Below are 23103 nucleotides of genomic sequence, written 5' to 3' on the forward strand. Positions count from 1 at the left end.
ATTGCAACAGAGAAAAACAGGGAAATGTCTCTAGACTGATGGCATTTCATGGTGTTCAGGCTTATAATCTTAAAATGTGAGCAAAATCACCTGTTTTGTCATCACTTTAGACATTACGCTAGAGAACAATTCAATTACTAGCTCTAAAATGACATGTTTTTAAGCAACAGTTTCTGTTGTTCCGATGTCAGCTACAGATGTGAATGAAGAAAGTAGTTCCTCATACAAAAGGATTTTGAGACTCTTTTTTTGTGATTTTCTTTTTTATATACATGATTATGCTGTGAAACTGTTGTATAAACGCAATATTACACGAGTAGCAATATGGTTGTATATCGTCACTGGTGGGACATTGAGGCACTCGGCCTGCAGGCGCGAGCCAACGCACGCCTCCCCCACCAGTGCCGATATACAACCATATCACACTGCTACTCATGTGATATTGCTCACACACACACATACATACATACAAACCTTTTTATTTAAACAATTTTTACCTTTCTGGGTTGTCAGAGGCACATACAGAGTCAATCATTCCTACATCCAATGTTCCCTATGAAAAAATAAAACACAAAACTCCTTTCAAAATACAGGTATGTTATGAATAAAAACGAACAGACATCTTGTTGTAGATCAATTTCCCAGTGTGTTTATATATGTAACATTTACCACAGCATTCTGAGGATTAGCTTGTTCATCGTGCATCTCTCGAATCTCCTGTTCTGTTGACATGTGCACTTGACTCAACACACTGAACCAATGACTGCGCACAGACACAGACAACAATTCAAAAACTAATTCAACTGTTTTACACGCTCACTTAGTGAAATAACAAGGCTTGAAGGGAACATGATTGAAAAAAAACAAACAAAAAAAACCTCTTACCTGGAATCTTCTGCCGTTTCTGCTACAAGGTGATACGTTCTGCCTGGCATAACAATATCAATCCCATTCTCCTTCCCGGTCACATCAATAATCTCTCTAACGGAGTAGCACAAAAAGAAAAAGAGGAAAATAAAGATGAATAAGTAAAAATGAAACATGACAAACTATTTATTCTTACATCTTTAAAAATGTCACTTTTATCTATCTACAGTTTTAGTTAACTGTCCAGTATTGAGAGTGTTTTTTTTCTCTTAACAACGCAATTCTGACATAAGGCCAAGACACACTGAGCTGGTCAGCTATTGTCTTTTCTTAGCCAATCAGCTAAGCTCTGATTGGCTTTTTAGCTATATATCAGAGTGTGAGAACAAAAATTGAAGCAAAGCAATGAAGTAAATGACGCAGATCAAGAGGGAACACAAAAAAAGCTGGCTGACATTTATTAAACCACACTGAACTGAGCTAAACTAAACTGAACTTAAACACTGAAAACTGAACTGACACTGTTTCAATTTACTATAATCTGCTATGTGAAGCTGCTTTGACACAACTTATATTGTAAAAGCACTTTACAAATAAAGGTGAATTGAATTTAATTGAATTTCATCAAATTCCTTTACTATTTGCAAATGATATATTTGCATGATTGAATCCTTGTGTGTTGAGTGAGAAGTACTGTGAAAATGATATGCAAACATTTTGTTTATGGTTTGTATATGTGCAGCACTAGTTCCGGTTTCCCTATGTCGAATGATAGTACAGATCGTGCCGCCTACACACGTCATGATTTTGCTAATTACGATGAGATCCTGGATTAACATCTATGTTGATCCTGGAACATCATATTTGTTTAAAAGTTGAATCCATACCTATTCCCTAACCCTAAACCCAACCATAACTGTAAATTATTCCCAAAATCAGAGGGAAATAATAGTTGGATAACAATCATGCCTAAACCTTATCGTAAACTTAACATAAACTGTAAAGGTATCCCTTAATTCTGATTGGCTGATTGGAATGTTGTTCCAGGATCAACATGGATGTTAATCCAGGAACATGTCCTACTTGGCGGCCACCTGCAGGTATGGAAAGATACATCCTCTCATGCAGAAGCTGAACATATATTCTTGTTTTAGTCAGTAGTTTTGTGCTTTTAAGCAGAGTTTTTTGGTCCAGACAGAACCAGACGTAGTGGACAACACAGCCACTTTTTGTTGCCACTAGTTTGTTGACGTTGGCTTAGTGTGTACCTGTCAGGGTTCCTGTGTCCATGTGCTTTGTTTTCCCATGCCCAGTGTTTCATGTGCTTTTGTTATGATCATGTGCTCCTTTGTTCTGTTTTCCCGCCTCTAGTTAGTTTCATGAGTTTCACCTGTGTCTCACCCTTGTGTGTAATTAGTCCAATGATGTCCTGTGTATTTATACTCCTGTGTTTGGTTCAGTCCTTTGTCCGATATTACACGTCATTCTATTTTGTCTTCACCCCAGGATTCCTGTGTGTTGATGTTCCAGTGAGTGTTATGTAAATAAATGTGTTTTGATAATTCCTGCGACCCAGTGTGCTTGTGAGAGAGAGAGCAGTCGTGACAGTACCAGAATTTAAAGTCAAATACAACTTATTTTTTTCTTGAAAATACAGTACACTTCGCTGTCTTTCAGTAGCTTCAAAATAAAAAACGCAGCTTAAAAAAGGTGTAAAAACACTTTTACAGGCTGCAGATAAAAAAACTTTTTTTTTTAAAACAAAGTTTAGCCATTTTCTATTTTTTTCATCTCACTTTGACTTTTGTATATCAAAGGTTTTAATTGTATATAATTATAGCCAAGTTGTGACCACAATGCATTTGTTGAGAACTTGTTTGCTTGGGTTTGTTAACAGGGTAAAAGTTTGATTCTGTACAGAGACACTGTATTCTATTCTGTATTTTGCTTAAGAATCAATAAAACTGTTCATCACAAAAACAAAGTTTAGCCTCCTTAAAAGTGTCAAGGCAGTGGATCATGGACCAGATAAAAAAAAATAAAAGTAACAAGAGCACAGTCCCTTAAAAGAGCCCGTGGGAAAGCAAAGTGGATGAGGTGCTTTTAATCTGCTATCAACACAATGAGGTAAGAGACTGGTGATGGAAATAACTGTAATATGACCACCATCAAATGTACTAAATTGTGTTGCATGATTGATTGATTGATTTATTTAAAAACTCTCCATCCATATATTTAGCATGTAAATGGAAAATCCTACAAATTCAAATGCAATAAGGTCATCTGCAGAAATGCTTCATTGCTCTTTCCATGGGCCAAATTAAAACAAAAAAGACAGAAAAACTTAGCAAGAGCACAGTACCATAAAAGAGCCAATGGGAAAGCAAAGTAGATGAGGTGCTTCTAATCTGCTATCAACACTATAAGGTAAGAGACTGGTAACAGAAATAACAGTAAACTGACCACCATCAAATTTACTAAATTGTGTTATATGACTGATTGATTTAAATACTCTCCATCCACAACTTCTGCATCTTAATCTGCAAAAAGGTCATCTGCAGAAATAACCTTTTCAGTGCTAATGTTACAGTGAACTTTCTGTAGTCTTACTTGGCTTCGTGCATGTCCAGCATGCCCTTCATCCTCTCCTCGGTGTCGTTCTCGTAGTAAATGAGTTTGCTCTGTCGCAGGACGAACCAGCGGCGCCTCCAGTTGCGGCGGGACAGTGTGGAAGAGCCTCCGCCTTTCTTCAACAGCCAGCCCTGTTTCAGAGCCTCCTGCCGGCTCCTGAACCACAGAAACGTCTCATCCTTCAGCACACACCAACGACGCTTCCACGAGTTCAACAGGCCACCTGCAACACACATGATATTTGATTTCAGTTAACATTTGTTTTATTTCAAACCATACAGGGCTGTTTATATTAGTTCTATTTTACTCTAATAACCCCGCTAATGATTCGATTTCAAGTTTATGGTGTACAGAGCGATAAAATGTGCCATACTAACAATTTAAAAGGACATTTTACATAAATTACTTTAAAAAACAACAACAAAATTTGAAATACACTGTAAAAAATGCCGGGTTCAACACAATTCCGTTATGTCCCAACACAAATTAAGTTAACAATCATTTGTACAAATTTAAGTGGATTGAACATAAAACAATTAAGTTGTCCCAATTATTTTAAAGAATTTTGTTGTTTCAACTTATTTTTAATAAGTAGTAACAAAACATGCAGCTAAACAAGCAGCAAAAGTTATGTTTGGAGTGTAATCTGCAATTTTGTTAATGATTTTATATACTTTCTTCCCCACATACAACAAATTTTAAGCAGTTCTCATTTTCTACACTTGTAAGCACTGGGTCAGTAGTTCCTTATAAATCATGTGTTATCTTTTAATCTGCTTACATAATGTGTAAAGTCACAGAAATGCATCCCAGAGCTAGTGCAAGACAAGCTTATGGGGTTATAAAGTATTTTTTTTTAATCTTTTTAAAGAAAATTATAGATGGTTTCGGAAAGTAAGCTGCATTGAAACTGCAGTTTGGAAGTTGAAATCACTAAGCCACATAAAAATCCACGGTATAAAGACAAAACATGGAATTTTTTTTTTTCAAAAACCTTAATTTCTTTTCAAATGAAGAAAAGAAAGAAATTAACATCTTGGCTGAGAAAGTGGTGACGGTGAGTACATTTTTTTTAGTCTGGAAAGTGAACTAATCCTTTAAAAGTATACCAATTACAGTTCTAGAAGAATCAACAAAACTAAGCCTGTTTTTGTACTTTTTAAAATTAATTAACTGCAGAAATCTTCGAAGAAAGAAAAAGTGATTTGAATTTCTTGCAAGGGCTGTAATTAAACAAACATAATAAAGGGGAGCTGCTGAGAGAAGAGTGGGCAGACTGTTTACCTTTAATATAAAGGAAACTGTGGAAGTATGGGAGAGTAACGCAGCTGTAGACTGAGTCCCTCCGGTAAGACGATTCATCATCGGTGTCAAACCTGTCAAAGTCATCTTCACTGTCCTCAAACTGAGAGAGAGAGAAACACAGTTATATATATATAGACCATCAGCAATCAAAGCTAAAAACACAACACATTTTAGGGGATAGTTCACCTAAAACTGAAAATTCTGTCATTATTTGCTCGCTCTTAACTTCTGACAAAACTATCCACTTTATGCAAATGAAGAGAGACTTTTGCGAGCGACAGCCAATAGACAGTCAGTAGAGCTCACATGTTCCTCTCTCCGCTCCTTTAGAAACCTGTTGTATTCTCCATGCTGTAGACCTACAGATCCGCGTTTGCAGGAGATAAATATCCACAATGATGGCGAACAGTTTTTTACTTGTGAACTTACAAATTGTTTGGAATTTACATATTGGATTTGTGCATTTATAAATTATATAGACTAATAAAGGGACTAAGCCTAAAAGAAAATGCATGAATGATTCACAAAATTGTGCTGTGCATGTATGTCATGTATGTGCATGAGTTTTATTTTTTGCTATTGTATTATTTTTGATACTGACAGTGTGTGTGTGTGTGTGTGTGTGTAGGTATAGCTTACTGAGGACTGCGGGCCGTCTGAGCTGAAGCGATACGCTCCTGAACTCACACTGGCGCTGGTTGCCAACGAGCTGCGGTTCTCACGTGACCAGATGTCATTATTCGGCGGGAGACTGGGCGGCCGCATGATCAGACCTCCTTCATCATAATCGTCTGCATCATAATCCGAGTCCTCATCGGGTGGGATAAGCTCCGCCTCCTCCTCCAGAACAGCATGAGAATAGGTGGAGCCACTGCTGGAGGGTGGAGCACGATAAACTGAGGGCATAATAAGGGGTGGGACTGGGGGCAGGGCCACGCGGTCATTAGCATAAGGATCCTCTTCTGATGAATCATCGCTGGTTCTGATACCGCTGGTTCGCTGTCCATCTGAGTGACCGTGTTCACTGGGGTTCGGAGAGTCTTTAAACCCGTCTTCGTCCACTCCCAGACCTTCATCCACTTCATCTTCTTCACCTCTAGGGGAGCCCTGCTGTGATCCTCCAGATCCCCCGAGCGAGCTCTCAATGTTGCGAACGCACTCGTCGATTTCGTCGAAGTTGAGCGAGGTGAGGAACTGCTGCGCTGCTTTACATGCCTCTTCCTCCAGCCTGCGCAGCTCCTGATCACGCAGCCGTTGCAGACGATGGAGAGACTGTGTGGTCAGACTCTGCTCCTGGGCCTCTTTCTGGCGTCGAAGACCTTCAATCTCACGCTCCAGACGCAAGATTTCCTCCACCTGCGATGCTTGGTTTGTTTCTGCTTCGAACACCTCGTCAGACACCTGTTCTGCTAGTGAAGTTTCTGCAATGGGCCTCTCGGGCAGGATGTTTTTTTGCTGGCTGTCCCCTGGTGTAATACTGTCTGGTGTGATGGTTTCAGGAAAGACAACTTGAGTCTGTTTGCTTTTCAGTTTTTCTTCTAATCTTCGAGCTTCTTCGGCCTGTGTAGACAACAGACTGTGTTAACAGACAGACAGACAGACAGATAGATAGATAGATAGACAGACAGACAGACAGACAGACATGGACCGACCGAACGATCGATAGAGACAGACAGACAGACAGATAGATAGAAAAATAGATAGATAGATAGATAGATAGATAGATAGATAGATAGATAGATAGATAGATAGATAGATAGATAGATAGATAGATAGATAGATAGATAGATAGATAGATAGATAGATAGATAGATACATAGATAGATAGATAGATAGACAGACAGACAGACAAACAGACAGACAGACATGGACCGACTGACCGAACGATTGACAGACAGACAGACAGACAGACAGACAGACAGATAGATAGACAGACAGACAGACAGACAGACAGACAGACAGATAGATAGATAGATAGACAGACAGACAGACAGACAAACAGACAGACTGATCGATCCATCGATCGATAGAGACAGGGGTACAGACAGACAGATGATAGATAGACAGATAGATAGCTATACACAGACAGACAGACAGATAGATAGAGAGATAGATAGATAGATAGATAGATAGATAGATAGATAGATAGACAGACAGACAGACAGACAGACAGACAGACAGACAGACAGACAAACAGAAAGAAAATACATGCATATATAGACACAATAAATATATCTTCATAACTTACTGCTTGTGCTAAAAGCTCCAACTCCAACAAGCGCTGTCTCTCTCTAACAATGAAAGCAGCACGACAAGAAGACCAGAAACTTAGAAAGCATTATTATAACCCCATCTAACTATATTAATAAAGGCAACTGTCACACAAACTGCCCACCTCTCCAGTGCCTCCTGTTCTTCTCGGTGTCTCCTTTCTTCTTCTTCCCTCTTCCTTTTCTCCTCTAAAAGGTGAACGTAGAGCCTTCGTGCCCTTTGACCTCTGAGCCTCTTCTGCAAGGTGACGGTGGCCCATCGCATTGTCTGAAAGCGTCTGCGCCAATATAGAGCACGGTAGTTTTTCTGAATGACAACAATGCACAGCAACAGCCGTCTGTACTGCTTCCTGTGACCAGCAGAGAGCAGAGCAAGGAAAAACACAGTGACTACTTTAGAGTTTTTTACTTTAGTGTGTGTTTTTTGTATATGCATGTGCCAATGTGTTTACCGTGCACTGTAGCCCAGAATATGAGCTTGGATAATTGACGCTGCTTTGAGCACTTCTGTTTCTCTTTGCTTTTCTAACCGCAGCTCCAAACTCTCTCTCATAAACACCTGTAAAATGAAAACACAACATAAAGAACGAGTCTCCACCATTTGGCCTCTTTACTTTCTCTTTTTCTTTACTTGTACTCTTTACTCCTTTACTTTCGTGGACAAGAAAACGGTGTTGTGGCACTCCACTGAAGACATCCATTAGCTTACATATTTAATTTCATTTGTTAAGCGCAAAGATTTGTTTCAAAACTATTTCTAAATTCAGTTCTAATTTCCAGCAAATGAATAAATGAGCAATAATAAAGAAGAGTCATATCCCCATATGGTCCAAACCAACAGGTGGACAAATCTAAGCTTGTTTTTAATAAAACACATATAAATATTCATATAATAAATACAACTACTAATAATAATAATATTATACAAATGCAAATTGTCATGAATAAACTGAGTAGCTTTCAGCTGGTTTATTGCGCAGTCTATTTTAGATCCTCAAAATAGCAATGGACCAACAATGCGCCTTAACACACCTCCTTTCTAGACCAGAACACCCCTGAGTCCACAAATCAGCGCAAATGAATGTGGAGCAAAACAGGAAAATTAGGGTTGCGTTGGTCTGAAAATAGCAACACATCACGCCAAATATGTCTTGCGCTCTATTGCACCAGGTGTATGATAGGGCCCAATATATCATATACTCATATGACAACAATAAATAAATAAAAAATGTGGGCTGAAAAACATAAACAAGCAATATTAAAAAGACATAATATGTGTTAAAAAATGTCAATTCTATGTAATCATAGTATATAATGTGCAACATCAGCGAAGATACAAGATCAATAATTTACATTACTGTAAAATTATGTTTAGATAGGTTTAAATAAAGTCCCACTCAGATCACTTTGAAAACTCAGCGAATCATTTACTGGAGGCTCACTTGAATGGATCATTCGAATCAGTGAGTTGTTGACTTGGGAACTGATTTGGTCAGATAAGCGCAATTCAATGCAATTTGTGAACCAAAATTCAGCTCATTCACAAAACAAATGCCGCTATTACTTCTCTGGACATGTGATGATTTCTCTAAACAACTTTTTATTCAGCTATATTTTGGAAATGTAGAGAAGTAATAAGTACAATATTTTGCATTGAAATGTAGTGAAGTAAAAGTAAAACTGTAATAACCTAAAATATAAATTACATATGATTAAAAAATGTATTTAAGTATAGCAGTGAGGTTAAACAAACGAACTAAAAATCAATAAATGTGGTCTGGATTCAATCTTCTTTATTCAATTCAATTCATCTTTGTTTCTATATCGCTTTTACATTGTAGATTGGGTCAAAGCAGCTTCACATAGAAGTTCTAGTAAATTGAAAATGTGTCAGCCCAGTTTTCAGAGTTCAGTTTAGTTCTTTAGTTTAAATCCAATACGACTTCATGCATAATAATCAGAAGAAAAAAATAGCGAACAGGTGATTAAATTGTGTTGTAGAAAAAGTTTCACAGTGAAGATCCAAGAGAGTGATTGTTGCTTACTTTGGTTTTTCCCAGCTGCCATTCAGCACCGCTGCTGTCATAGAGCTGCAGCAGCAGGAGACTCCGCCCCTTCAGGTCATCTGACAAAGCCAAAGTCCTCGTCAACACATAATACCTGACAAAACACAACACAAAAGAGTGATTCAACTCACATGCTGTGTCCAAATAGTAAAATGTATGTAGGGGCTAATATTATTGACCTTAAAATTTTTTTTATTTATTTATTAAAAACTGCTTGTATTCTAGCTGAAATAAAACAAATAAGACTTTCCCTAGAAGAAAAAATATTATAGGAAATACTGTGAAAAATCCCTTGCTCTCCGTCTACACTACATCGCTGAAAATGCACAACACGTGACCACACACATACTCACACACACACACACACACACACAATCTGGCATGCGATGCAGTGTATGTGGAGCGTCTGAGCTCCAGGCAGTCATCTACCTAGATGAGAGCTGTGTACGTCGGACTGTTCATCAAGGATCTACCACTGGATCTAATCTCACTATATTTGCTGACCGTGATATTTAATTCATCTTGTTGTCTATGTATCACGACATATTCCCCGACTTTGGTTTTTTGAATCTATCACATGTTCTCAGGTAATGTGTTTGGGCCAAGCACAAAGATAAGTTTATGTATTAATTAATGTAACCACGTACACTGATTCTGCACATTTGACTGATTGCTTGCCTTTATTTTCTATAATAAACTTATTGTACGTTATACTTTTATAATGGCCATTGTTGATTATTAAAACTGACATTGAGCAAAAGAGAGGGTATGTTTCGTATTTCTCAATAAAAATGAAAGGAGGCTGTTGTGTTATAGGCTCTGTTTTGTTATGCATCCAGTGAAGATGACGCTCATATAAATATGCAGCTACATCTCAACACTTTTGGTGTCTGTTAAATTGTTAATATAAAAATTAAAATAGGCAGATCCTCATATCATGTTTTCATTTTATTGCTAAGAAAGTGAAACAACGTATCCAGGGTGTTGTGAATGAGATTATAAAGTACACTGTTCCCTTTGAAGATTTACCGGACATGTCCTCGGGAGTTTATTTTCCATATCAAACTTGCGAAGTCTGAACTTACAAGAAGAGGATGCAAGACTGAAGTGTGTGTACGCTACCTAATATTGAGGAAAAAGCCCTAATCAGAGAGGTGAATGTCTGCAGCCTCATTTTGCAGATGTCTCCGTTTCCCCAATCCACACTGACATGGAGCAGCAGCGTTTCCAAAACGCTCCATTTTCGGCTCTCGAAAACTCTGGCATAGTGTGGACGGATGGCGTAACCATTGCGAAACTTATGCGTTTTCAAACTAAAACGTATTAGTGTAAGCGTGGCCTTCATTTTAACTACAGTAAACTGAGAGCTTTGTGTGTGTACAAACCTGGAACAGAAATCCTTGAACGTCCTCCTGATGGGAAACCCAGAACGTCTGATTTTCACCGTTTCCAACATCCCAGAATATCTGAGCTGATTGAGGACCACAGTTTGCTCAAACTGACCGGGCATCTGTGAAAAACAGAGACGGGGACATTTAAAAAAATAAAGAATGGAAACTCAGATCTAAATTAACCACATTAATTCTGCTTTCAAATATAGCCGGGTTGAGTTTTGAGTGGACTCATTCTTCAAACACATTAAGTGGGTCATTATCACCCCCTCTCCCGGTGACCTCTGACCCTGTGTGGGGGTGAGGTCGGAAACGGGGCGCTGTGATCCCCGCTTCTAAATGTCATCTCTGTGGAAGCAGGACTGAACCAGAGAAATTGGCGAATGAAAGTGAGATGAAGAGATGAGTGCTGAATGAGCTCTGTGAGAGCAAGGTCAACACACATACACACACAACACACACACACACAATCATTCATTCTAGTCAGTGGTACATTAACATACTGATACATGCAGCGAGAGTCACAGAAAGCAGACAGGATCAATGTCATTGAGCTTGATGGGGGAGGTGGATGTCTCTCTTTAATCGTATGCCAGCAAAACAAATACTAGCAACATGTTCAAAATGTAATTCCTCAGCTGTTTGTTTTGCTTATTTTCTGTGAAACACAAAGATTACATTAATATGTGTCTCCATATTTTTTTCATGAACAGAATATAAGTTTTGGACCCCATTGACTTTCATTGTATAGTAAAAAAACATTCTTCAAAATGTCTCCTTTTATGTTCTGCTGGTAATGTCAAGAGGACAAGTAGATGATTCTAGAAATGTTTATTCATATTAATGTGATGTTAACTATTCTTTGAAATAATCACAACTTGGCAAACTCTCCTGGGTTATATTAACATACAGTTGTCTATCAAAATTATTATTAAGAAATCTGAAATCATTTTCAAATATTTCCCAAAAGGTTTTTTTAAACACGTTTTAACACATAATAGTTTTAATAATTAATATCTTTTGTTTTTGTTTATGAGTATGATGATAGTACATAATATTTTACTAATTGTTTTGTAAGATAATAGTGTTCGGCTTGAAGTGCAATTTAAAGGCTTAACTTAATTTAATTAGGTTAACTAGACAAGTTACAGTAGGTTAATTAGGCAAGATATAAGATTAAGGCCGATAGAGAAAAAATTATCTTAAAACGGTAATCATTTTTACCCTAAACAAGTATTCAAAAAAGGTAAAATAAAATTTTTATTCCAGCCAAACTATAAAAAATATGACTTTCTCTATATTAAAAAAATATAATAGGAAATACTGCAAAAAAATTCACTGCTCTTCACAGTAAAACTTTTGAAAAAAATAATCACATTATACAGAAAGGCTCATGTTTTTGCCTTTGACTGTATATCTTTTCTTTTGTAAATACAATAAAAGTGTTGGACCCCATTGACTACCATTGTATACAGAAAACATTCTTCAAAATATCTTCTTTTATGTTTCGTTTGAAATGTCAAGATAACAAGTAAATGATTCCAGAAATCCTGTTTTTCTTTTAACTGTTATGTTAATTATTTTTCAAACATTTTCCAAAAAGGTTATTCAACACAGTTTTACACATTAGTTTTAATATATATATATTTTTTTTTGTCACGATGACAGTACATAATATTTTACAAGTTATTTTGCAAGATACTAGTATTTGGCTTAAAGTGCAATAGACAAGTTTGGTGAACTAGGCAAGATATTAGATAAAAGCCGATCAAGAAAAAAAATCTTAAAGGGGCTAATAATTTTTAGCCCCCCCAAAAAATAAATAAACAAAAATGTAAAAACTGCTTTTATTCCAGCCAAACTATAAGAAATATGACTTTCTCTAGATTAAACAAATATAACAGGAAATACTGTCAAAAATTCCTTGAGCTGTTAAATAGCACATGGAAATATTTGAAGGATTCAAATTTCACAGGAGGGCTAATATTTTCCCTTTAACTGTAAGTGAGAAAATATCACGCAGACTTGAAATGACACAACGATAAATATTGAATTGTCATTTCCTTTAACTGTATATCCTTTTTGGTAAATACAATAAAAGTGTTGGACTCCATTGTCTACCATTCAATTCATCTTTATTTCTATAGCGCTTTTACAATGTAGATTGTGTCAAAGCAGCTTAACATAGAAGTTCTAGTAAATTGAAACTGCGCCAGTCTAATTTTCAGAATTGAAGCCACTGTATACTGTTATACATTCTTCAAAATATCTCCTTTTATGTTCTACATAAGAAAATATCACGAAAACTTAAAATTAAACAATAATAATACTGAATTTGTCATTTCTGGGTGATCATTATGTTATCGTTATGTTATATTAACGTTATATTAACATGATCTGAAATTTGTGAAAAGTTTTCTTTTATCTACTCTCAAATAAGCAAAACTCTAAGCATCATCTTCATTTACCAACAGGTAAATGTTCTCTGACAATGCAGATAAACTAAAAACACCATGCTAAAAACAGCAGTCAAGCATCTGGAGAAACTCTTAACATCTGTCTAAACATCATTTCATCAGTCCTGCACCTCTACATTAACAAAGCAGCAGTCTGAGAGTTTACTTTGAAAACATATGAGGTCTTACTGTAGAGAAAAGTGTCCGTTCTCATGGTGTGTCCGTCAGCAGCTCTGAGTGAGTGAGTGTATGCCCACATCGAGCCAGTGATCAACTGGCCAGTTCACACACATACACACACACTCTCTCACACTTTCTCCCTTATGCGCGCGCACACACACACATCCATTCACACACTGCTGGTTACCATGGGGACCAGAGCCATGCTGGGCTAATTTGTGTTCAGAGGGGGAGGGGGGTGTCGGAGGGCAATGCATTGTGGGTAAAAAAGGGGGCAGAAGTCACCCCAGCTGTTTACATTCAAATAAAGTGGGAGACAGCGGACAGGGAGACAGACAGACAGAGATGCTAAAGTAAATAAAACAAAAGACTCCCAAACAGAGAGATGTTTTGATGATTTACATAATTCATGGTTTCTGTAGGTTTCTTCAAATCAATTTTAAGACCCCTTTAAGACCCTTATGAATTAAATTTTTGGCTTATACAGGGCTAAACACTAAGGATTTCGTCTTATGGCCTGGTTACTTCTGTAAATAGCTTTTGTATTAATGAAAGATCATGTAAAGGGATGTGTTGCTTTAGTTTTCTTTCCCTGATTAGGGAATTTAATTTGGAAAATTTGCTGTAAACAATGTTTAACAGCTGTTGTGAACTGTCTCTCTTTGCAATAAAAAAGTTCAATGTATAAAAAGAAGTTTTGAGTTGGATTATTGGTGATTGGGTGTCAGCCAGATTGAATAGCATTACTTGAACATAGGAAAATTAAGACCTGTTTAAAATGATTTAACACCTACAACACAAAATTTTAGTGAATTTAAGACTTTTTAAGGCCTAAAATTTAGTCTATGAAATTTTAGACATATTAAGACCATTTAAGAGCCCGCAGACTGCCAGATAATTGTAAATGGGGTCATTAAATTGACAAACTATTATTTGTTTTATATATAATAATTAGTGGTGGGCCGTTATCGGCATTAAAGTACTGCATTAACGCGAGACTCATATCGGGCGATAAAAAAAAACATCGCCGTTAATCTATTCTCCAAGTTGGGTTGGGTGCTGGGTCTATTCTACGCAAGCTATGGTGACTTTCACCTTGATATTTTAGCACAGATGTATACCTGGCCGAATTGCACTGTAGGTGGTGAGTCTTCGAACCTGTGTGTATTCCTACTGTGAAATTACCACATCAAATGTGATGTGCTAACATAGATGCAGTTCACTAGAGTGAATCTGATTAATGTTAGCTCCACATCTAACTATAAGGCACCTGTAGAGTTTATGCATTCCAGTAAAACATACAAATAAAATGGACCGGGTGCTTTTTAAAATGAATGACAGTGATTGAAAGTCAAACCGGTGAGCCGTCTGACAAAAAAGACGGTTATTGAAATCAACAGGATGTCCTTCTGGATCTTTCACTTACTTCAAAGACACTACTGACTACGCTTACATGGACATCTGTAATCTAGTTATTTACCTTAATAGACAATAATATAATTAAGGTGTTTACATGAAGTGCTTTCATGTAAGAGTTTCCTGTAATTTCTTGTAAAGAGTTTCACCTTTTGGGTGACTTTAACTGCAGTTCGGCAGTTTCACTTTAACTCATGAACATTTCATTCATGCTTCCGTGACAAACTTAGACGCAAAAAAGGAGTAAGGACTGGTGGAAGAGTGTTATGGAATTTAATAACGCACGCAAAATGGAAAGAAAAAACTTCTGCATTTCGCAATGTGTGTGTGTGTGTGTGTGTGTGTGTGTGTGTGTGCGGTATTTTACTGATAGTGTGTGGATCTTGTTGGAAAATATGGCAAAAAGTCCTACATGATGGTAATAGTTTGATTGTGGTGTTTACTTCAATAATGCACTAATATATGTATACTCCACATGTCTTAATTCCATTTCTGTTTAGTTCAGTTATGACTTCAGTCAGATTAAGGTAATAAATAAAAAAAAGGCTGTTTGGAGCTTATGTAGGCCTACAGTTCAAAATTGATGTTTAACTGAATAAACAGTTAGTAAACACAAGTACATCTTATTAAACATAATTTATTTTTATCACAAAACAGTTTCTGAAGCAGTTTGTGATGCATTTTGGAAACCGGAGATGAGCCCCTGGTCTAATGCAGCACCTGGCTTGAGAAACCCGTTCTCAAAGACTTACTTTTAGTCATTATTTGGGTAGCACATATATTCTGAATGCCTTCGGCAGAATTCAAATGAGCCATTTTAATCTACATTAATTCTAAGATTACAGTGAGATTAATCTAGATTAAAATTTTTGATCTATGCCCACCTATAATAATAATCTACTTAAATATATATATATTTAAAATTTGAATTTGATAACAGACAATGAAACATTCATATTTTAGTCAATTTATTAATCTGTTTTATTTACTATAAGTCACATTTATTGGAAGAGGGAAAAGGATCAATTAGGAAAAAAATTAAGGCCATATGTATATAGAAAAATGAAGGAAAGATACTTTTTATAAATTATTTAATTTATATAGTTGATTATGGGTAATTATAGGCAACCAAATCTAAAACATTAAACTACATTTTTTTAATTAAATTAACAAAAACATCTATTTTATCATCTCACTATAGTTGCCAAAGAAGTTACTTAAAAATCTAACAAATAATATACTAAATAATAATAATATATATCATAAATAATAAATAATATAATAATAATAATAATAATAATAAACTAAAATATGCAATTGTGCAAACTATATTACACATATATTTTTTCATTTTTTAAATATTTCCCAAATGATGTTTAACAGAGCAAGAAAATTTTCACAGTATGTCTGATAATATTTTTCCTTTTGGAGAAAGTCTTATTTATTTTAAATCAACTAGAATAAAAGCAGTTTTTATTTTTTTTTTAAACCATTTTAAGGTCAAAATTATTAGCCCCTTAAGCTAAATATTTTTTCAATAGTCTACAGAACAAACCATCGTTATACAATAACTTGCCTAATTACCCTAACCTGCCTGATTAACCTAATTAACCTAGTTAAGCCTTTAAATGTCACTTTAAGCTGAATAGAAGTGTCTTAAAAATATCTAGTCAAATATTATTTACTGTCATCATGGCCAAGATAAAATAAATCAGTTATTAGGAATGAGTTATTAAAACTATGTTTAGAAATGTGTTGAAAAAAAATCTTCTCTCCATTAAACAGAAATTGGGGAAAAAAATAAACAGGGGGGCTAATAATTGTGACTTCAACTGTATATACAAATAAAAATACAAATTATAAAATTAACAACAAAATGACTTTCACTAAAATTAAAACGAAAACATAATTGATTAATATAACACAACATTATGCATTAAATGCATCTGAAAACAACTTAATACACTACAATAATATTTGATTTATTTTTCTTTTATTTTCAGTGAAATAATTGAAAATATGATTTGTTTTTGGACAAAAATAAAGCAAGAAGTCACACATAAGTTACCATAAATTAGATAATCGATTTATTAATTTTCTTATTTAATGTGAAATAATAATAATTATGATAAAAATTATAAATAAATATTCTGTTTTATTATTATTATATAATATTTTTTTTTCTCTTCTACATTAAAAAACGTTCCCACTTTATATTAGATGGCCTTAACTAATATGCCCTTAAACTGAAATTAATAATTAGTTACAATGTACTTATTGTGTTAATACATGTTTTTACTTTGTACTTATTATTGATTAAATAAAAGTATGTAATTACATCTGTATTTAATTTCTGTAATTACATTTATAATTAAACTGTTGACCATATCTTACACCTTAACCCACCCTTAAACACACCCATATCAAGAAACCTGTGCCTAAACCTATCTGAATCCCACCTCAAGAGCACCAGAAGTGTTCTCCAATATATTATGAACCCAGTAAGTACACTGTGTTTATTTTTTGCTGCAGGTACATAGTATTAAAGGCCACCTAATAAAAAGTGGGACCAAACAAAACTTCACACTATAGACACTTGGTTTCTGAACCATTCTGAATTAGCATTTTGATTTATTTGAACAGATTTGTTAATGCGCTGAAATCTAAAAGCAAAAGCACAATGTCAGAGAATTGATGTGTGCCATTAACACCTCTGCATTGACCTCCAGCAACTGAACAAAGAGGTACAGACGAACACAAAACACACGCACGGCCTGACATCTGCTGTAGAGTTAATAGTCAGTCGAATGAATGGCCTTGAGTGCAGGAAAAGTGTGAAGCGCATGTGTCTGCATCTCTCAGAGGAGTCTTATATCTCTTCACTGAATACACAACCATACAAAAGAAGCCCCTTTCGACAGTGTGTCTAATCGGTGTGTGTTTGTATTGAGCGCGCAAGTGTGTGTGTATTATTAGGAATGCACTTAAACTTGACATTCTCAAAATAAAGAAATCCACTCTGAACTGGAAATCTAAATGAATTACAAAGCTAAATCTAATACAAAGCCAAAGTCACACAACTTTACACAAAGTAGCAGATGTCTACTGTGTTTGCAGGACATACCTTGCTAATGTTGGGTTTAATGCAGCGTACAAAGAACGGATTTGAGGTACTTAGAGTGGACATCAGGGAGTGCAATGAATTCTGCGGAAGACAAAAATGCATACAGTAATCAGTTACAAACAGGTTCAAAAATGTGATGCTCAATGCAATTCTAATCTCAGAAATAAACTAAGTTGAAGTTAATGAAGTTACTAAAAATGCTTCCATAGAACTAAGATTGTAAAAATAAGTCTCTTTACATTTACAACAACTGCATAAAAAAGTGGATATTTTCCAACTAAACCATACAAAGAAATACCTTTTTTATTCCTGTGTATTATAAGTATGTATTAACTAACAAAAAATAGGTTTCTATATCTTTTTTTTAATGAATTGGACATTGTAAAAAGTCAGCTATCAAAATTGCATCAGATAATGTGGGTTCAAATTTGAAAATTACAAAGACAAAAATTCTAAAAACATTTTCGCACTTAGTATACTTTTTTATTTATTTAAATAATAATTTTTTTCGGGGTTTTCACCTTTAATGAACAGGACAGTAGAGAGTGTAGACAGGAAAACGTGGGGAGCAGAGAGAGGGGAGGGATTGACATAGGACCGTAAGGCGGGAATCGAACTCGGGTCACCGTGAGCACCGTAGTGCATGTGTTGACGCACTAACCACTACACCACTGGTGCCAACCGCACTTAGTATAATTTAAACAAAATCGAAAAGAAAGAATTGAAATGACGTAATTTCGAACAAAATCCGGCCAAAACAAAGTTTTCGGCAGTTCAAAACAGCTCAAAGCAAACTTTGTGGGGGAGTTTTTTAGCTTCTCAACACCTTTAAGCTACCATTGGTCGTGATGACTACGCAATTGGTCGGTGTGTCCTGGAACTTCGTTTTCCTTGTCGTGCTTCATGTCCATGCAGTTCATCATCCGACAGGAGAAAAACATTCAGCACAAGAACACTAAAGGCTTGTTTATACTTCTGCGTCAAGTGATTGACGTGACCCATGGCGCATGCCTTGCACGTTGCTGTGCATTTATACCTCTGCGTGCTGTTTTCAACCTCTTTCTAATCAAACACACTTGAATCAACTCATCAGAACATTAGAAGAGACCCTAAAGTCTGAAGTTAATGGGTCAGACAAGGAGACATCCAAAATATGTACTGTTGGTGTGCCTCCAGGAACAGGGTTAGGAAACACTGTTCTAGAGCATTGCAGGAGTTTTCTTACCTTAAACTGAGAGCTAACTGTAGGTCTGCGATACTTGGAGCCACACTTGACCGTGCCCTGTCCGGTCCAGGTGTTCACTCGCTCAAACAGATCATACACGAAATCCAGCCTGAGAGAGAAGAGCGTGTGAACAGATCCTATCACGGCGAACAGTTACATAACTATATGCAAACACACACACACACACACACACACACACACACACACACACACACACACACACACACACACACACACACACACACACACACACACACACACACCTGCTCTCCCTGAGTAAGTTGAGAACATCATCTCTGAAAGTGTCTCTGTTCTTCTCCAGGATTCCTCTGACATCATAAACGACCTGCAGACAAAAAGCAGGATGTTCACCGGAGACATGACATGTGGAACACTGATGTCGACTGCATTTTTGTCTTGTATGTACAGTATAGCACAACACATGAGAGCGCAATACACTACAGGTTGTCATTTTAGCTGTAATCTTACACTGAAATTATGCCACGAATAATACAAGGGATACAAAGGGATACAAAGATGTAAGTACATGCAAGAAGATTTATTTAGAATATATATATATATATATATATATATATATATATATATATATATATATATATATATATATATATTGCTCTGTGAATTATTAGCTTCCCATGTTTATTTTTTCCCCAATTTCTGTTTAACAGAGAGAAGATTTTTTTCAACATATTTCTAAACATAACAGTTTTAATGACTCATCTCTGATAACTTATTTATTTTATCTTTATCATGATGACAGTAATTAATATTTGACTAGATATTTTTCAAGACACTTCTATACAGCTTAAAGTGACATTTAAAGGCTTAACTAGGTTAATTAGGTTAAATAGGCAGGTTAGAGTAATTAGGCAAGTTATTGTATAACGATGGTTTGTTCTGTAGACGATCAAATATATATAGCTTAAAAGGGCTTATAATTGTGTCCTTAAAATTGCTTTTAAAAAATTTTAAACTGCTTTTATTCTAGCTGAAATAAAACAAATAAGACTTTCTCCAGAAGATAAAATATTATCAGACATACTGTGAAAATTTCCTTGCTCTGTTAAACATCATTTGGGAAATATTTAAAAAAGAAAAAAAATTCAAAGGGGGGCTAATAATTCTGATTTCAACTGTATATATATATATATATATATATATATATATATATATATATATATATATATATATATATATATATATATATATATATATATATATTTATATATGTATAGCTATATAGCTATTTTTAGTAGACGCAAAATACTGTTGAAAGTCTTACATGGCAACATGCTGCTATAATGAATAAATGAGTAAATAAATAACACCAGTAGACAGACGCTGTACCTCTCCAGCATAGTGCTTGATTCCAAACTGATGAACTGCAACTCTGGGTTTAATGTAGAACTGATTTCTCTGAGAAAAAGAAGAAAGAAACAGAACAGTGAATGCAGTTCCCGTGTACAAAATACATATCAGTGATAGACTTTTTTTATTTTCTGTCTATTTGCATTGCATTTTATTAATTTTTCTGTTCTGAATACTGCTAAACGTAATATTTTCTGTGAAGTCTGTATGTATAATGTTTTATAAGAGTCATTTTAATGCATCGCGATGCACGCACTGTAAAAAAATCTGTTAATTAGCAGGTTCTGTATTTAACTTTTTCGTTTATTTACGATTGTATTTTATGACACTGAACTCTGCTCTGTCGACTTTGGATGTTGAAAATACAACTCTACAGTTTATTGACTCTACTATTGACATTTTAGTAGTTTAAAATAACATAGTAGTAGTTTTTGTTTTGTAATATACAACACAGACCCAGACTATATATCATTTTAAACTACTAAAAATGGTAATAAAAGTTGTTGGAAGAAAGATCAAGGTCTCATAATGCAATCCAAAAGCCTAAATAAACGTGGAAAAACAAAACAAAAAAACTTGAATCACAAAATACGAAAAACTGCTAATTAATTAATGTGTTTAAGGTGTGCATAATGTTGTATTATCTCATTAATAATCTGAACAGTAATACTGAACATTATTTTAAGTTCTTATAGTGAATTATATATCCCATAGTATCCCATATATTAACTTAATTTGTGTTGGGACAACATTTAGGAATTGTGTGGAACTCTGCATTTTTTGTATAATACAATAATACAATGTATTAAAAGGTTGTTCATACATTAAAGGGATAGTTCGCCCAATAGTTCATTTATTAGTATCCATCCTCCACTTGATCAAAACCAGTTTGAGTTTCTTTCTTCTGTTAAATACGGAAGACATGCTGAAAAATGCTAGGGGAAAAAAACAGCCATAGGACTCTATTTTAACGATCTAGGCACAAAGTCTGAAGCGCAGGGCGCAATCTAACAGGGTTGAGCTTATTCTCTTAATGAGTTATGGGTGTGTTTTAAGAATAAACCAATCAGAGTCTCATCTCCCATTCCCTTTCAGAGTCAGTTGCGTCGCGCCATGGCACATTTGCTATTTACATGGCGACTTTGTAAGTGGAAAAACTGAACACTTCACTGGCGAGAAAACAGTTAAACAGGCCATCTGCAGCGAGAGAATGAGCCTCCTCCAATCGGCCTTTACTTTCACTTTCTCTCTTTTGTGGATAAGGAAACGTGTTGTATGCACAGACATCCATTAGCTTACATATTTAATTTCATTTGTTAAGCACAAAGATTTGTTTCAAAACTATTTCTAAATTCAGTTCTAATTTCCAGCAAACGAATAAATGAACAATAATAACAAAGTGTGGTCAAACAACTGAGCTATATCCAAATACACATGCTATGTCCAATATGGTCCAAAACCTGACAGGTGGACAAATCTAAGCTTGTTTTTAATAGAACAAATATAAATATGCATTTAATAAATAATACTAATAATAACAATAACACTATACCAAAGCACATTGTCATGAATAAACTAAAAAAAAACCCGAGATGAAAAAAGCATGAAGGCAGTGGTTTTTATATATGTAGAAAGTAATAATTAAAAAAAATATTTTAATTCTTTAATTCTTTTTCATTTGTAAAGATATTTGCGTATTGCTGTACATCCTGCATGTTTTAAGCAATGTGTAAGCGAGGCACATATCTAACACGCTCTGTGCTTTCAGCTGGTCTATTGAACAGTCTATTTTAGTTCCTCAAAATAGCAACGCACTAACTATTCGCCTTAACACACCTCTTTTCTAGACCAAAACACCCATGAGTCCACAAAGTGGCGCAAATGGATTTACTATTTAAACAATGTGGCGGAAAACGGGAAAATTAAGGTTGCGTTGGTCTGAAAATAGCAACATGTTGTGGAAACACGTCTAGCGCCTTATTGCGCCGGGTGTATGATAGGGACCCTCGTCTTCCATAGTATTTGTTTGTTTCTACTATGGATGTCAATAGCTGCTTTTTTACAACATTCTTCTAAATGTCTTTTTTTGGTGTTCAACAGAAAAAAGAAACGATTAAATAAACGTTTACAATTACTTGAGTGTGAGTAAATGTACATATTTGGGTGAACTATACTTTTACAAATACCATTGAAAGCGTTATACATATATACAAACAGTTGAAGTCAGAATTATTAGCCCCTTTAATTATTATTATTGTCTTTTTTAAATATTTCCCAAATGATGTTCAACAGAGCAAGGAAATTTTCACAATATGTCTGATAATATTTTTTCTTCTGGAGAAAGTCTTATGTTTTATTTCAGCTAGAATAAAAGCAGTTTTAAATTTTTTTAACAACCATTTTAAGGTCAAAATTATTAGCTCCTTTAAGCAAAATTTTTTAGCTTAAATAGTCTACAGAACAAACCATCGTTTTACAATGACTTGTCGAATTACCCTAACCTGCCTAGATAACCTAATTAACCTACTTAAGCTAATAATTATTAGACACAAAATTATTAGACTTATTAACCTACAAAAGCTAATAATTAAGGCTAATAATTCAGGGGGGCTAATAATTCAGACTTCAACTGTACATACATACATACATACATCCATACATATATACAGGCTTCATAGAAAGATTCACAAGATTTGTTGTGTGGTGAGACAAACTAAAATGCATGTTCATAATGTATTTAATTATTAATTAGAGCCACCAGTAGTCTATTTTTCATCATTTCT

General features: G+C 35.1%; 1 protein-coding gene across 1 annotated transcript in view; it reads right to left on the bottom strand.

Annotated features, from left to right (window-relative positions):
- Positions 1–23103, bottom strand: part of myo10 (myosin X) — a 105869-nt gene that overhangs the window by 23922 nt on the left and 58844 nt on the right. The window contains exons 16-30 of the mRNA XM_056479884.1: positions 20300–20368; positions 19195–19277; positions 18932–19040; positions 17707–17787; positions 10525–10649; positions 9119–9233; positions 7526–7632; positions 7199–7423; positions 7052–7094; positions 5443–6363; positions 4783–4903; positions 3478–3721; positions 886–981; positions 670–763; positions 498–553 (exon numbers count right to left, since the gene is read on the bottom strand). Of these exons, the coding sequence (XP_056335859.1) occupies positions 498–553; positions 670–763; positions 886–981; positions 3478–3721; positions 4783–4903; positions 5443–6363; positions 7052–7094; positions 7199–7423; positions 7526–7632; positions 9119–9233; positions 10525–10649; positions 17707–17787; positions 18932–19040; positions 19195–19277; positions 20300–20368 (2489 nt within the window). The remainder of the gene's footprint in view (positions 1–497; positions 554–669; positions 764–885; positions 982–3477; positions 3722–4782; positions 4904–5442; positions 6364–7051; positions 7095–7198; positions 7424–7525; positions 7633–9118; positions 9234–10524; positions 10650–17706; positions 17788–18931; positions 19041–19194; positions 19278–20299; positions 20369–23103) is intronic.

Source organism: Danio aesculapii, chromosome 2 (genome assembly GCF_903798145.1).
Source record: "Danio aesculapii chromosome 2, fDanAes4.1, whole genome shotgun sequence".
Classification (NCBI taxonomy): domain Eukaryota; kingdom Metazoa; phylum Chordata; class Actinopteri; order Cypriniformes; family Danionidae; genus Danio; species Danio aesculapii.